The 13332-nt window shown below is 39.3% G+C and overlaps 1 protein-coding gene across 2 annotated transcripts in view; it reads left to right on the forward strand.

Moving 5' to 3' along the window:
* The window catches only part of TUT4 (terminal uridylyl transferase 4), a 35727-nt gene that overhangs the window by 18580 nt on the left and 3815 nt on the right, over positions 1–13332 (forward strand). For both annotated transcript variants that reach the window (XM_027683371.1, XM_027683372.1), the window contains exons 15-27: positions 844–947; positions 1311–1368; positions 1463–1566; positions 1949–2038; positions 3604–3717; positions 4828–4905; positions 5276–5453; positions 5794–5841; positions 5929–6011; positions 7364–7479; positions 9117–9277; positions 10198–10295; positions 12747–13269. In XM_027683371.1, the coding sequence (XP_027539172.1) occupies positions 844–947; positions 1311–1368; positions 1463–1566; positions 1949–2038; positions 3604–3717; positions 4828–4905; positions 5276–5453; positions 5794–5841; positions 5929–6011; positions 7364–7479; positions 9117–9277; positions 10198–10295; positions 12747–13269 (1755 nt within the window). The remainder of the gene's footprint in view (positions 1–843; positions 948–1310; positions 1369–1462; positions 1567–1948; positions 2039–3603; positions 3718–4827; positions 4906–5275; positions 5454–5793; positions 5842–5928; positions 6012–7363; positions 7480–9116; positions 9278–10197; positions 10296–12746; positions 13270–13332) is intronic.

The following is a 13332-nucleotide window of genomic DNA, read 5'->3' on the forward strand; positions in this document are numbered from 1 at the left end:
GGAATTGTGAATTCCGCTTCCATCCACCGGCTGTGCCTCCAGTTACTGGCAGCAGCTGAGGATTGCGACCTCATACAAAACCTTGAAAGACTTAAGGTTTCCAATTCTATTAAAGGTTAGGAAAAAAGCTTTGAATAGGTGTTAGATATATTTTCCTAGCATTGGTTTCAGTTGAACAGAAAAACGTATTCTTTGCAGTTAGGAAGGAATTCCTCTTAACTACGTAATTTTCCTTTCCTTTACAAGATTGAAAAGACACTGTAATACTGTGTTGTAAACAAAGAAATTGGGAAAGAATGTTCCATAAAGTATAGTAATCTTACTGCTTGTATCTTCTTGAAGAGTATGTTATGATTACAAAAACTTACTGGTTGACCAAATTTACCTTGGCACAGGAAAAATATACAACCTAGAAAGAGTATGAGTGGAACTGGAAATTTTGCTTGGGTTGCCTTAAGAGTAGCTCTGTCTTATCTATGCAGTGAAGCTGTACTGGTGACTGGGTTTGCACATTATTTTGATTTATTTAAAACAGCAAAGTGCTGTCACATACCTTGCACCACATTTAGAGGTACCATTTAAGGATTATAGTAACTGTGTAATACACCTCAGTCATAAAAAATTACATGGGCTTTATCCTGCCTTACTTTCTGTAAATAATTTTTAAAGTATTATGCTTCCTCCTTTATCAAAGCTGAGGTCTTTGAAGTGACATTGGAAGCTCTCTGTTAATGTTCATTTTTAGGGGCACCTGCACATTGCACTTAAGAAATATTGCATAGTAAGCACTTAACCATTAAGCTGTAATAAAATTTACCTTTCTTTGTGTATTCTTTTGATTAGACAAAGCCAGGCTTTGCTTATTTGGCTCATCAAAGAATGGATTTGGATTTCGGGACAGTGATCTCGATATCTGCATGACACTGGAAGGCCATGAAAATGCAGAGGTAAGAGTTTTGAAATTGATGAACTCTGCTATTTTAAATTCAGGAATTCTTTAAGATTTTTTAATTCAGTTTAGATTTCTGTCCACAGAAAAGGTAGGATTTGCTAGTAGCACATTGGCTTGTTGCACTCAGCACAATTGAAGCGAGATACAGCCTATTTTGCTTTAATGTCCTATGGACACACAGCTAGTGTACTGAAGATCTCCACATAGAACATAGAGTCACCAGTTTACTTAAATCCATGTGCTTGCTTATTGCCAGTACATAGACTTCTCCTCTATGAAATATATGTGATAGTAAATGTGCTTGTTGGAATAGGATCCATGTTTTAATGTCTGAAGCTGTGATATTTCTTTTTCCTAGAAATTAAACTGTAAAGAAATAATAGAAGGTTTGGCAAAAGTTCTTAAGAAGCATCCAGGTAGGTGCTTTAAAATATTACTTGTTTTGTGGTTAGATTTACTATAAATGTAGTTAATGGAAATGTTTTATGTACTAAAGTGTTGCTTCCCCAGGTCTGAGGAACATCTTGCCTATAACAACAGCCAAAGTGCCTATAGTAAAGTTTGAACACAGACGGAGTGGCTTAGAAGGAGATATCAGTTTATACAATACACTGGTGAGCATCTGCTTGGCTTTTGTGTTCAAAGAAAGCTTTTTCATGCTTTCTACCTCCCTCAAACAATCATTCGAGGGAATAATTTTGAAATCAGAATGAAAATGCTTTTATATGTTTGGGTTTTTTTCCTGCATTATTTAAATTCAGTGGCCCACACCCTCAGCCCAACCAAGTATGACCTGATGGCAGAGCAGGTCATGGCACAGAAGACCTTCTTCTGTGGATGCTTCTGAAAGCTGTTTGTGCCACATCCCCTATGGCCTGTCTGCCAACAGGAATAGTACAGCTCATTCCAGCTTCCACCCAGCACGGCAGAATTGCACAATTTCTTCTGTAATGGCTCACATTCCCACCTGTTTGATTTTACTTTTCCTTCTTCCAGGCACAGCATAACACAAGGATGCTGGCTACATATGCAGCTATTGACCCTAGAGTGCAATATCTGGGCTACACAATGAAAGTTTTTGCGAAGGTAATAGAAAAAGAAAGTACTTATTTGTGTAACACAGGTGTTTATGCTACTGATTTGCCTTTTACTAATACCAACTGAAAAGGAGGCAATAGAATGCTGGGTCCATATCTGGGACAAGCCCAGGAATTACTGCAGCTTTCTTCTGGTGTACTTGCCTTGTTTTACTTGATGTAAAAGTCAAGAGTAGGTAGGTAAGGGGTGATGGATGAATGCCTGAATCTCTACTAGATATGCCTAGGACATACACCTGACTTCAAGAGTTTGGAAATACCAAATACCAAGTCTTCTGCATCTTTTGTTATGATGTTCTAATTGAAACATGGTGTTGCTTTTTATTTAAACTGCACTGTTAAATACACTCCCCAGATACATCCAAAGAAAGCTTAGTGAACTGGGGCAAATCTAAAATGGCTTATGGAGAGTACATCATGCTACCAGAAGTTCATGTAATAAAATACCTCAAGATGAATAAAATAACTTTGTGCCAGAATGGAATGGACATGTTCATTGTTCTGTCACCAAGACTAAGAATGATTGTTGTCTTGGTGTGGTCACAGTAGTGCACAATATTGCCATGTCTCTTCTGTGTCCAGATTAAAAATGCCTTGTGTTGATAATAATGAATCTTACCTTTTTTTGGTAATCTTGCATACTGTTGTGTACATTCTAAAAATTTTACTGTGAAGATCGAATTTCCAAGTTGTGGGATGTACACTCCTGAGTGTATATGCAAAATGCTTCCTCCTCTGCTTGCATTGGCAGAAAAACCAGGAACAGCTGTCACTGCTGCTGCTAATGTGAAAGTAATTTGTGAATCCCTGTTTTTTCCAGACCTAGGAGGTTAAAAATGTGTTGTTTGTTATGACACAGGCATGAAACAAAGGATATCTTAGATGCAGGTGCTGTGGAAAGGTTATACTGTAATAAGATCCTCAAGCATAGTAAGGTAATTCCATGATCAGAGGGTCATAGAGTGGTTTGGGTTGGAAGGGACCTTAAAGCTCCTCTAGTTTCAACCCCTGCCATGGGCAGGACTGTTTGTTCCACAGTGTTGTGCAGGCTGGACTGTGCTTCATTAGAGATGTGTTTATATGCTTGCAAAATGCCACCTATTGCCTAAGTTGCCAGTACAACATGGAAATACTTGCCTATTAATTGATGATTTTTAAAAAAAAAGGGAGAGGGGAACCAAAGTAAGGAATCATAGAAACAGCTTGAGTAAAATGAGTTTAGCAAAATTAAATTTTACAGTGTCGAAACCTGGGATTTCTGTTTTGGGGGTTTTGATTTGTTTTTTTTCAATTTGGCACATTATAATTAAAAAAAAATTATTTTGGCTAAGGGAAGCTTTTCTGTTGTTAGGTTAGTCACTTATGCTGTGGATTTGCCAGATGGCAGTTGACTCTAGAGAGCATTTATTTTTCAGGCTTCATAAACCAATTTTTAGTTATGAGGTGAATGTATTTGCTGTTACTGGTGGGGTTTCTGTTTGCTCTCTGACATAGTTGTTAGTGTGGAATAATAAAATGTGAATTCAGTGTTTTGTTTGCAATGTGTTTTCGCAGCGCTGCGATATTGGTGATGCATCCCGTGGGAGTCTGTCCTCCTATGCCTACATCCTTATGGTTTTGTACTTCCTACAGCAGAGAAACCCACCAGTTATTCCAGTTCTTCAGGAGGTAGGTTTGCAGAGTATGAAGCTGTGAAAATAGATGCACCTTTTCTTCGAGCCAAATATGAGAAGTCTGGGCTTTTAGGATCAGGGGGGTTGAAGGAAATATGGGGCCCTTCAAATTAGCAGCTTCTTAACTCCCACTTGGTTTTAGTTGGTAAAACTTACTGAGAAAATTAGAACAAATTTGGGGGTCTGTTGGGCCCAAGTTCTGCTGTTACATTTACTCTGGGATTTTAGTCTTATGATGATATTTATATGCTGAACAGAATAGAAAAAAATTGGCAGGTGGTAAGGAGGGAAGGGAATTGTAATTGTGAGACTGCACCAGATGCTCTTGAAATGTGAGTCCAGCTCTTCAACCAATTATTGTCAGAAGCATTATTTATTGCTCAACACTTTATCTGTAAGAGAAAAAGTTTATTTTATTATTTGGTAAGGGGTAAAAAAAAGATAATTGACCCTTTGGTACAACTTCAGAGGTAATATTTCACATATGCCAGTAAACTTTATAAAGAAAATAATGTTCTGTTACCTCCATTGTGTGGGTGGGGAAAATAAAATTAGACAGCTCTCTGCCTCTTCCTGGAGACATTCTGGAACTCCCAAGCACGTCTGAAAATTATCCCTTTCTGACTTTTTTACTTTCTGTGCAAGAGGAAAATTGGCTTTAGCATTGCAGCTGAGACTCATAGACTTTCTTGCTGATTCTTTAGTAGTGGTTGGGAGTTGTTATTTTATTGCTACTCTGAGAGTGCATTTAAATAACAGTGGAATTTCCCCTTGGCTGTGCTAAAGTCAAAATGTAATAGAAATCATATAAAGTCTCCTTAGAGACTCTGTGGGCAAGAGGGATGTTGGAATCTTGACAAGGTAATTCAGTCATGTTTTCTTAGTTGCAAGGAACAAGTAAAAATTAAATAGCCAAATAATTTGAGAGAGGTACAGCAATAATGCAAAAAGACTTTCAAACTTTTTACCAAAGGGAAATTCTGTCTGTATAAGAAGTAATGGTTAAAATATTTATGTTTTTGTATTATTTTTAACAGCAAAACTCAAAGTGTTTTATGGTGACTTGGACTTGAGAGTAGTGACTGTGCCCTCTCTATTTTGGCAGATATTTGATGGCAAACAGATTCCACAGAGAATGGTGGATGGATGGAATGCTTTTTTCTTTGATGACATGGAAGAATTGGTAATATTCTAATACCAGAAGAGTCACTAAAACTTAAACCTTGTCTTTATGGGAAAGTAATAAATTTCTAGCAGTGTAACATATGAGTATTAAACTTCCATATCCATAATTAGAACTTCCCAAATGAGTCCCATTTTACTGAAATGGGTGTCTGCTTTATCTTGGTTTAAGTCATTTCTAAATAACATAAAGCAGGAAAAATACTTTTTATTCTCAAAAACAGTCCAGAATTAGTCTTAACTGTAGTGATTTAACCTTACTTTAACTAAATGAAACCAGACCATTCACGGTAGACAGACTCGTAATTAGAGAGACATTGCAGGAGAAGTACTTCAGTAACTGTAGCTGCATAAGGTGTCTCCAATTGCAGAAGAAGCGTCTGCCTTCCCTTGGGAAGAACACTGAATCCCTTGGAGAGCTGTGGCTGGGCTTGCTGAGATTCTACACTGAGGAGTTTGACTTCAAGGAATACGTGATCAGCATCCGGCAGAAGAAGCTGCTGACGACGTTTGAGAAGCAGTGGACGTCCAAATGCATTGCCATCGAAGGTGCTGCTCTGCTGGCTTGCCTTGCCATTAATGAAGGAGTAATGTACTCTGGTGCTGGAGAATCTGTTCTCTTTGCACAAGATCTTTGTGTGAGGAAACTACCAGCAGTGTTTTTAAAAAAGTCCTACAGCTCCCAAAATAAGATTAGACTCATAACTTTTACTAAATGTCAGTAAATCACTCTTCTTACTGTATTATGTTTCAAAACACTCAGCATTGCTTTGCTGTAGCCTACTCTGTGAATGCATTCAGAATTTAATTCTCTGCATTCAGATAAAAACAAATCTGTTGCAGCATGTATTTTCCAACATGGATTTGGTTTTCTCCCTTCTTTGCACAGATCCTTTTGACTTGAATCATAATCTCGGTGCTGGAGTCTCTAGAAAAAGTAAGCCATTAATGTCTGCTAATGATTAATCTTCACTGAGTTGTGCCTTTTCTGTTGTTTTCTAATAACTTTGTCTTTCTTCAATAGTGACCAATTTCATAATGAAGGCATTTATCAATGGCAGAAAATTATTTGGCACCCCATTCTACCCAGCTGTTGGAAGAGAAGCTGTAAGTTTTCAGAGTCTTTAAAAACTTTAGTTTTTTTTTAACTTTCCTTTGTCCACTGAATTGATGTACCCAAGGCAAATCTCTTGTATGTATTTATCATTTAGTATGCACAATATATGGAATTATACTGCGTAAAATGTACAGCTTAGTATTGGGCTCCTGCAATATAAAATTCACAAGAGTAGTTGGATGGGTGATAGGTATTTTTGGGGACAGTAAACTTAATTTAGTTTTTATTTTTAATAAAACTTCTTGTGTGACGTTAAGTATTGCAGAAAACTGCAAATTTGGCTATAAAACCCAGAAACAGCTTTAGGAACTTTACTAGCTGTTCTTGTAGCTAAAGCAAACATATTCAAGAGATGTTACACTGTTTATTTTTCCAGTTGGGGATAGTAAGAGTTGCTGCTTAAGGAAGGAAAAGGATGATAATTGACCATTTTATTAACAGTTGATCAGGGTCAGGAATGTGTTCATGAAACGTTATATTGGAGAAACTGCTCCTCTGTGCTCCAGGGTCCAGTCATTGAGGTGTAATAGGCAACTGTATTTTTTTTTAGTATGAGCAAATAAATCAGCTAGGATTAGTGCTTTTAACATCAACTTAGAAAGGTGTTTTCTAAAACAGTTTAGGGGATTTTCTCCCAGTGACTCTTAACCAGGCTTATGATTCTAATGAATTCTAAAAATCTTTTGAAAGCTTTTATTTCCCATCACCCTTCCCTATCTCCTCTCTTCCATTTGCTTGCTTTATCTGTGTTTTTTTTCTGAGTTTCTACCTCTATTTCAGTCTTTCAAGCAAGACAGTACTTTCACAATATTTATGTTGCTCAGAGGCTGTAAACTGTGGCCTTTGTGCTGACACACATCAGAACTGCAGCTGTCCTGAGCAAATTCCAGGAGAGGGGAGGGATGCAGGTCAGTCTGCAGATGCTCCATCTGTTCCCCACCTGAGCCTTGTTCTGTCCAGGGGGATATAATCATGTCATTTGGGAAGGGACATTGGCTGCTTTGAAAAGAATTCAAGCAGTGACTCAGACACCAAAATAGATCAAACTTGCCCTCTGAGGAGCCTTTGGGGAGGTGGAAGGTAAGCAGCAAGCTGGAGCCTGGATGAGCTGTTCCGCAAATTCAGCCTCTGGCCCTGAGACCAAACACCCCTTTTTAGCCCAGGCTGCTCCTTGTCTCTGCAAGAGCTTCCATTATCTAGGGGAAGAAAAGGACCAGGTATAATCCAGGAAGTAGTAACATTTAAGGAACAATAGGAGATGAAAACTGTCCATTATGCTTGCATTTCCCAGTCTTGTAAGTGAATGGTTTATATATTTTATCTGTCTGATGTGTTTTTATAGGAATACTTTTTTGACTCAAAAGTACTGACAGATGGGGAATTGGCACCCAATGACAGATGTTGTCGTGTCTGTGGAAAAATTGGTCACTACATGAAAGACTGTCCAAAGAGGAGGAGGTGAGTAATATAGAAAGCTATCATAAAATCTTTGAGATGCAATCAGAAAAGATTTGGATATTTGAAGATTTAATGGAAGTGAAAAAAAAAAATCTCTGAATTGAAGAGAAAATCAAAGCTTCATATCTGATCTTCAGTTTCCCATCCTTTCTTAAGACAGTTTCTGATCATCTCTTTAAATCTTAGAGTGCTTATGCAGGCACACACAGAGTGAAATCAAGTCTGTAATATGTTAATATGTAGTCAAGCTTAACTTAAAATTTAGATCACTAAATTATCTCTTTATAGTGTAAACATTCAGATGGAGGCCATATTACCTGGCTGCACAGTTTGTCATGTATTAAAATGGATTTCCTGTAGTGATCATGTTCAGAAGAGAGTGTTGAATTTGAATTGTTCTGTAGATCTGATAACATACATCTGCAAGATAGGTAAAAGTTCATTTATTCAACTCTAGGAATAGTTAAAATGTCCAGAGTTTAGGTGCATTTCTGTAACATCATGTTGGTACCAGTCACTTGGTGATCTTGCACTTGTACATTAATTTCATTCATTAATTTTGGACCCAGAACTCCTGCAAAAGAGTCCCCAGTACCTGCAGCTTGGTATCTCCAGAGAGAGTTTAGCAGGAATTGACAGAGAATGTGCCCTCCTCTCATTTTTACAGCTTTGCATTTTTAATGACCCATTCGGTGTAGGTTGTCTGACTCCTAAAACCTATTGAAGCCCTTAGAATGCAGATTACAGTCTGGGCTTTTTTCATGTGCTCCTTATTGTCAGTTGTGTGCTCCGTAATTCTTTAAAGGATTCTTGGTCTCTTCCTGCTACAAAGTCCTTATTTTCCAGCCTTTTGTTCAGTCATCAGAGTTCAAGATACACGAACCTGGACTGGAACCCTGAGGTCACAGGTGGACTATTTCTTTCAGCTGCTCTCTGAACAAGCAGTAGCACATTGAATTGCATCACTTTTTTCCCTACATCTGCCTCAGGAAAAGAAGTTGTGATCTGCTCTTCACACAAACTGCTATTATAGCATAGTCACACAGAATCTCTACTAAATTGTATATACAGCTCACAAAATAATATTAATATGTAACAATCCTACAGTTACCTTGTGGAAAAAGACCTTTACTTCTTGTCTTGGTTCCTGATCCCTAGTTCTTCTCCTCTTGTATTAGTACAAAGTGTTTGAAAGAGCCTTGGTGCTTTCTTTCACATCCTGTCTAGATTCAGACACTCTGGTAGAGAAATATGTCCTCTCCAGTCAGGGGGAGGTTGTATCTACAAGGTCACTTGTTTTGGGTATATTCTGACTCAGTGGCATTGCTGAATAGAACTACTCCCAAGCTACCTGGCAGGCTAAGCCTGTTTAACTGCAGGCATAGTTCTGCACTAATACAGTCAGACAGCTTTGGGACAAGTCTGAGGAGCTTCTAAGTTCATTAAGTTTATACAAACAGGTTGTTAACCAGCCCAGAATCCGAAAGTGTTTTTCTGGGATTCCTAAGATATTTGTATTCTGGTACAGCTGTTGGTTGTATAACCATTTCCTTTGAACATACCAGTGTAACAACTCCACAGGGATTTGGGTCTGTGTGTGTGGTTTGGTGATATTGCTAATACAAATTATTCTTCAGGTTGAAGAAAAAGGAGAATGAGAAAGATGATGAAAAAGAAGTGAAAGAAGATGACAGAGAAACAAGAGAGAAAAGGTGTTTCATCTGTGGAGATGTGGGTCATGTTAGGAGAGATTGTCCTGAATTCAAACAGACCCGTCAGAGAAATAACAGCGTGCCAGGTAAGTTAGTTTGTGTTGTTAGTCTAAATTGAAAGTTCTGAGATCCCTTTTCTCTACATTTTTGTACAGACCTGGTAATTAACCTAAAAAAAAATCTTGCAATGAATATTTTCAGTAATTGGTTTTAGTCTAAATGTTGCTTTTCTTCAAGGGGAGTAATGTCCTGAAGTACAGGAGACATTACTTTGCATGGGTGGTAAAACTGTACTCAGCAGTAAGTATAGTGGACTTCAGGGTATGGCATTACCTGTCTGCCACTCACACTGGATGCATTTAGAAATAGTAATAATAATAATAATAATAATTGAATGCATTTCCTCTTCCAAATGTTTCTCAAATGTTAGCTAACCCTCCACCATCTCTGAGAGGTAAGTAAATGTATTTTCACCAAAAATCACCAAAAAAGTATACAGGTGAATTAGGAGGCTAGATCCAGCTTTCCAATTCCTGATAGTACTTAGAGACTCTTCTAATTGCAAACCCATTCAACTTAGGCCCTTAGGTGCCTGTGCTACTTGAGAAAGTAGAGAAAGCATTTGTAAATGAACTTCAGAGGGAACCTTGCTTCTTTTCTGTGTTCTGCTATCCTTTACTCTTTTTTTTCTTTACTTTCTTTGCCCGAAAGTTTCTGCTGTTGCTATTTAAAATGCCACTGCTTACAGTAGTAGTGTGGAAACCCACCTGATAGCAAAGTGAGCCTTGTTCACGCTAGAATTCGTTTTACTCAGAAATAGATTTTGTGTTTAGCTGCTGTAATGTTAGTGTTGTCTGTTACCAGTAGAGGGACAGGTCTTCACTTAAAGGAGAGGTTCGAGTGATTCACTTACTCGGTCACATGAGTTATTGCTGCCTCCCAGTTCTGTTCATTCTGTGTCACCTGTAACCTGTGGTTTGTACTGACACTGTTGTTCCCTGCTCAGGCACTCAGCTGGTCCGGAGCATGGTGAATTCCCAGCTGGTGGCCGTGAGCCAGCAGCAGGTGGAACGGCCCCTGCGCACGAGACAGTCCTCGGAATGTGTAAGTTCAATGAGCTGGGGGTTGGAGTGAGCTGGAGCAAACCAGCCATGCTGGGAACAGCTTGGTGTGTATTTCCTCATATTCTGGCCTTTATAATGACAACATTGCACTCTGCCACTTCATGAAACTTTGATTTGTAAGAGTGTCTCTTGGAGAGCGTTTATGGCTTTTCAATGTGGAAACGTCATAGTCAAAATTCATGTGAGATACTGATTCTGAAAGGACAGATTTAAGATAGGAAGCCTTTCCAAGTCTTGTGTTTAGTTATTCTGACAGTGTTCTGGAGCTACTGAGGGAGGTAAAGCATAGCTCATTGTTGACATGCTGGAGACTGAGGGTAGTGACAACCATGACTCCGTAGTTTAAGAAGACTATCTTAAAAGGACTGTCATGGACAGACAGGGAACTCAGATGCATCAGACTTCAATCAAAAGTCTGCCAGAGCACACTAGAACCACAAGCAGAACAAAGGGGAATTTTTTTGTAGTTTCATCTTAGAATTTGTTCAAGTCTCTGTAGAACTACATAAAATATGTTTAACCTACTTCTAAGTGTAGATAGGTAGCAGAGGGTATTTGAGCAAATACAGCTGCTGGCATTTAATATTTTTGGAGTACAGAATACAGCAAAAATTCATTTGTTTTAAGCTGTTAGTCTCAGAAACATGTGCCTGCTAATGAAGCAGGCAAGTAAGCAAACAGTAATCAGAGCTGCTGATCTCGAATGCTCTAATTGATCAACAAGCATTTATTGGAATGTTGGCTCCAGTAACAGACACCTTATGACATTATTTTTACTATAATAATATGCTGTTAAGGAGGGATTGATACAGCCCTAATCTAAGTGAAGGGCTGAACATGTCACAGGAGAATTTTTTTGGGAGCCTTGCATTTCTTCTTGGGAACTTGAAGCTGGATATGTGGGTGCACATACAGGCAGACACGTGCACTGGATCTACTGCTTGTGCACATTCTTGTGTCCCCTGAATGTCATTGACTCTCTGTGTGTTGCATGGTTGTCATTTGGCCAGGATTTCTTGATGAATGTGTGCTGTGCAGGAATTGTTTGAGAAGAATGGGAAGGGGGAATTTTAGTGAAGCAAGAGGTAGAGAATAGGAAGCAGGTCAAGAGGCTGGAGCTTAACACTCTTCCAGTCCTGCTGCTGACGTGTCCAGTGCATGCTTGTGGTGGGTTAATGTTTTCAGGAAGGCTGTAGTCTGTGCATGTGCTTTATTTTTATAGCATTTAAACTGTTTAACTAGTGGTCATCTTTCAAATCCCAGTTTTACCTTCTCTTCCTGGTTTGATAGAAAGGTATAGGAGGCACTCACACAAGGGCAGTTGGAATAGCAGCAGGGAGCAATCCCACCTTCTGGGCTTTTCCCCAGGCACAGACACAGAGCATGCTGCTAGAAGGAGTGCTCTGGCATGGGGAAGTCCTGCAAACCTCTGGTCATTGGAGAAAAGTGACTGACAATTTAAATGGGCAGGGGAGCAGTCATGGATAGGGACAAGCTGCAGAGACCTTTAACTTGAGGTGTTTGACAGCAGCTGAGGCACTTGGAGCTTGGCTGGGTGCTGTAGTCGATGGAGAGAAGGCTCAGTCTTGGGGGGAGAATGAGATCTGAGATTCAGGTAATCCTCTCTGGTTTAGGTACCTGTCTGTCATTTGACTACCTCTTTGGAGGCACTTATGCCATCAGCATCTTGTCTCAGTGCTTAGAAACAGATTTAGTTAATCCAGATATTGCTATTAAATATTGCTAGATAAATTGGGGAACTCTTCTCAGCCACTCCAGTTCTTGAAGTGCTTCCTTTCTTAATTGCAATTCCAAACAGATGAAATGGCCTCATGCCTCTTTCTTTTGCTGATAAAGGGAAAGCTTTGTAAGAGTTCTGCCAAGGCTGTAATAATTGATATTTCTGTGCCTTTAGCCATGGCCTAACATCAGGTTATGAAGGTTGAAACTGGGTTTTTGGAATTTCTTCTTTAACAGATTTTAAAAATTGGAAAAAATATTAGGAGTTTTGGAATTACTTAAAAAACTGTGTGTAGTAATAAGAACCACTCTATTTAGAAATAAGGTAATTAGTTAATGAGATTCTGGGTTGTAGTAAATAAGTAGGGTGGGGAAGACACTGATTAAAAATCAGAAACAGATGTGTGAGTAGTCTAATGACAAGCTTGGGGCTAATGTTTGCTCAGAATGATGTTTCTCATGGTGGGATGTGCCACATTAACAACTCAAATTATCTGTTGGTGAAAGTCAGTGTCAGTGGAACTGCACACTTACTGAAACCAGCAGGAACTTGGGTGCAGTGTTTGGGGTGTTGCTGGGGAGGGCTTTGCCTTTTTTATGAATACTCTGATACAGTGGGTGCTTATTAAAGAAAACCACCATTAAATAAATAGTGAACTAATCAGAAATACATATTTTTTTTCCCCTCCAGTCTGATTCGCAACAATCATCTTACTCTCCACAACCTCAGCAGTTTACCCAGAACTCCTCTCAGCCAGCCTCCATTAACCAGACTCAACCACAATCAATATCCCAGTCTAAGCACGTTCCACAGGCACAGCAGGGTGCACAGCCACCCCATCAGGTCCAGCTGCCTTTGTTTAACTTTCCCCAATCTCCCCCAGGTCAGTATTCCACCTTGCATAACCTGGGACTGCTTCAGATGCACCATCACCAAATTCAGCTTCCCAACACTTCTTGGCCCATTCATGGGCCTGTTATTCACTCTGCACCGGGTAACCCTCCTCATTCTACAAATGTTCCATTTTCTATGAGATCTGGCAGCAGCAGCACCACAAATAACCAGAGCAGTGTAAGCTTGAATGATCCCAGTATCATCTTTGCACAGCCTGCTGCCAGGCCCATGGGAATCCCCAGCACTTCTCATGAGGGACACTGGCACAATCCTGTGACTCCAAACTCACTGGTGAACAATGGCACTGTGGGGAATTCAGGTAACTCTTCTCTGTTGTATCAAACCTCTCACACTTTGTGTACCAGTGTTAAGTGTTACAGAA

This window comes from Neopelma chrysocephalum, unplaced genomic scaffold (genome assembly GCF_003984885.1).
Source record: "Neopelma chrysocephalum unplaced genomic scaffold, ASM398488v2 Primary Assembly neopelma1_64, whole genome shotgun sequence".
In the NCBI taxonomy this organism is placed as follows: domain Eukaryota; kingdom Metazoa; phylum Chordata; class Aves; order Passeriformes; family Pipridae; genus Neopelma; species Neopelma chrysocephalum.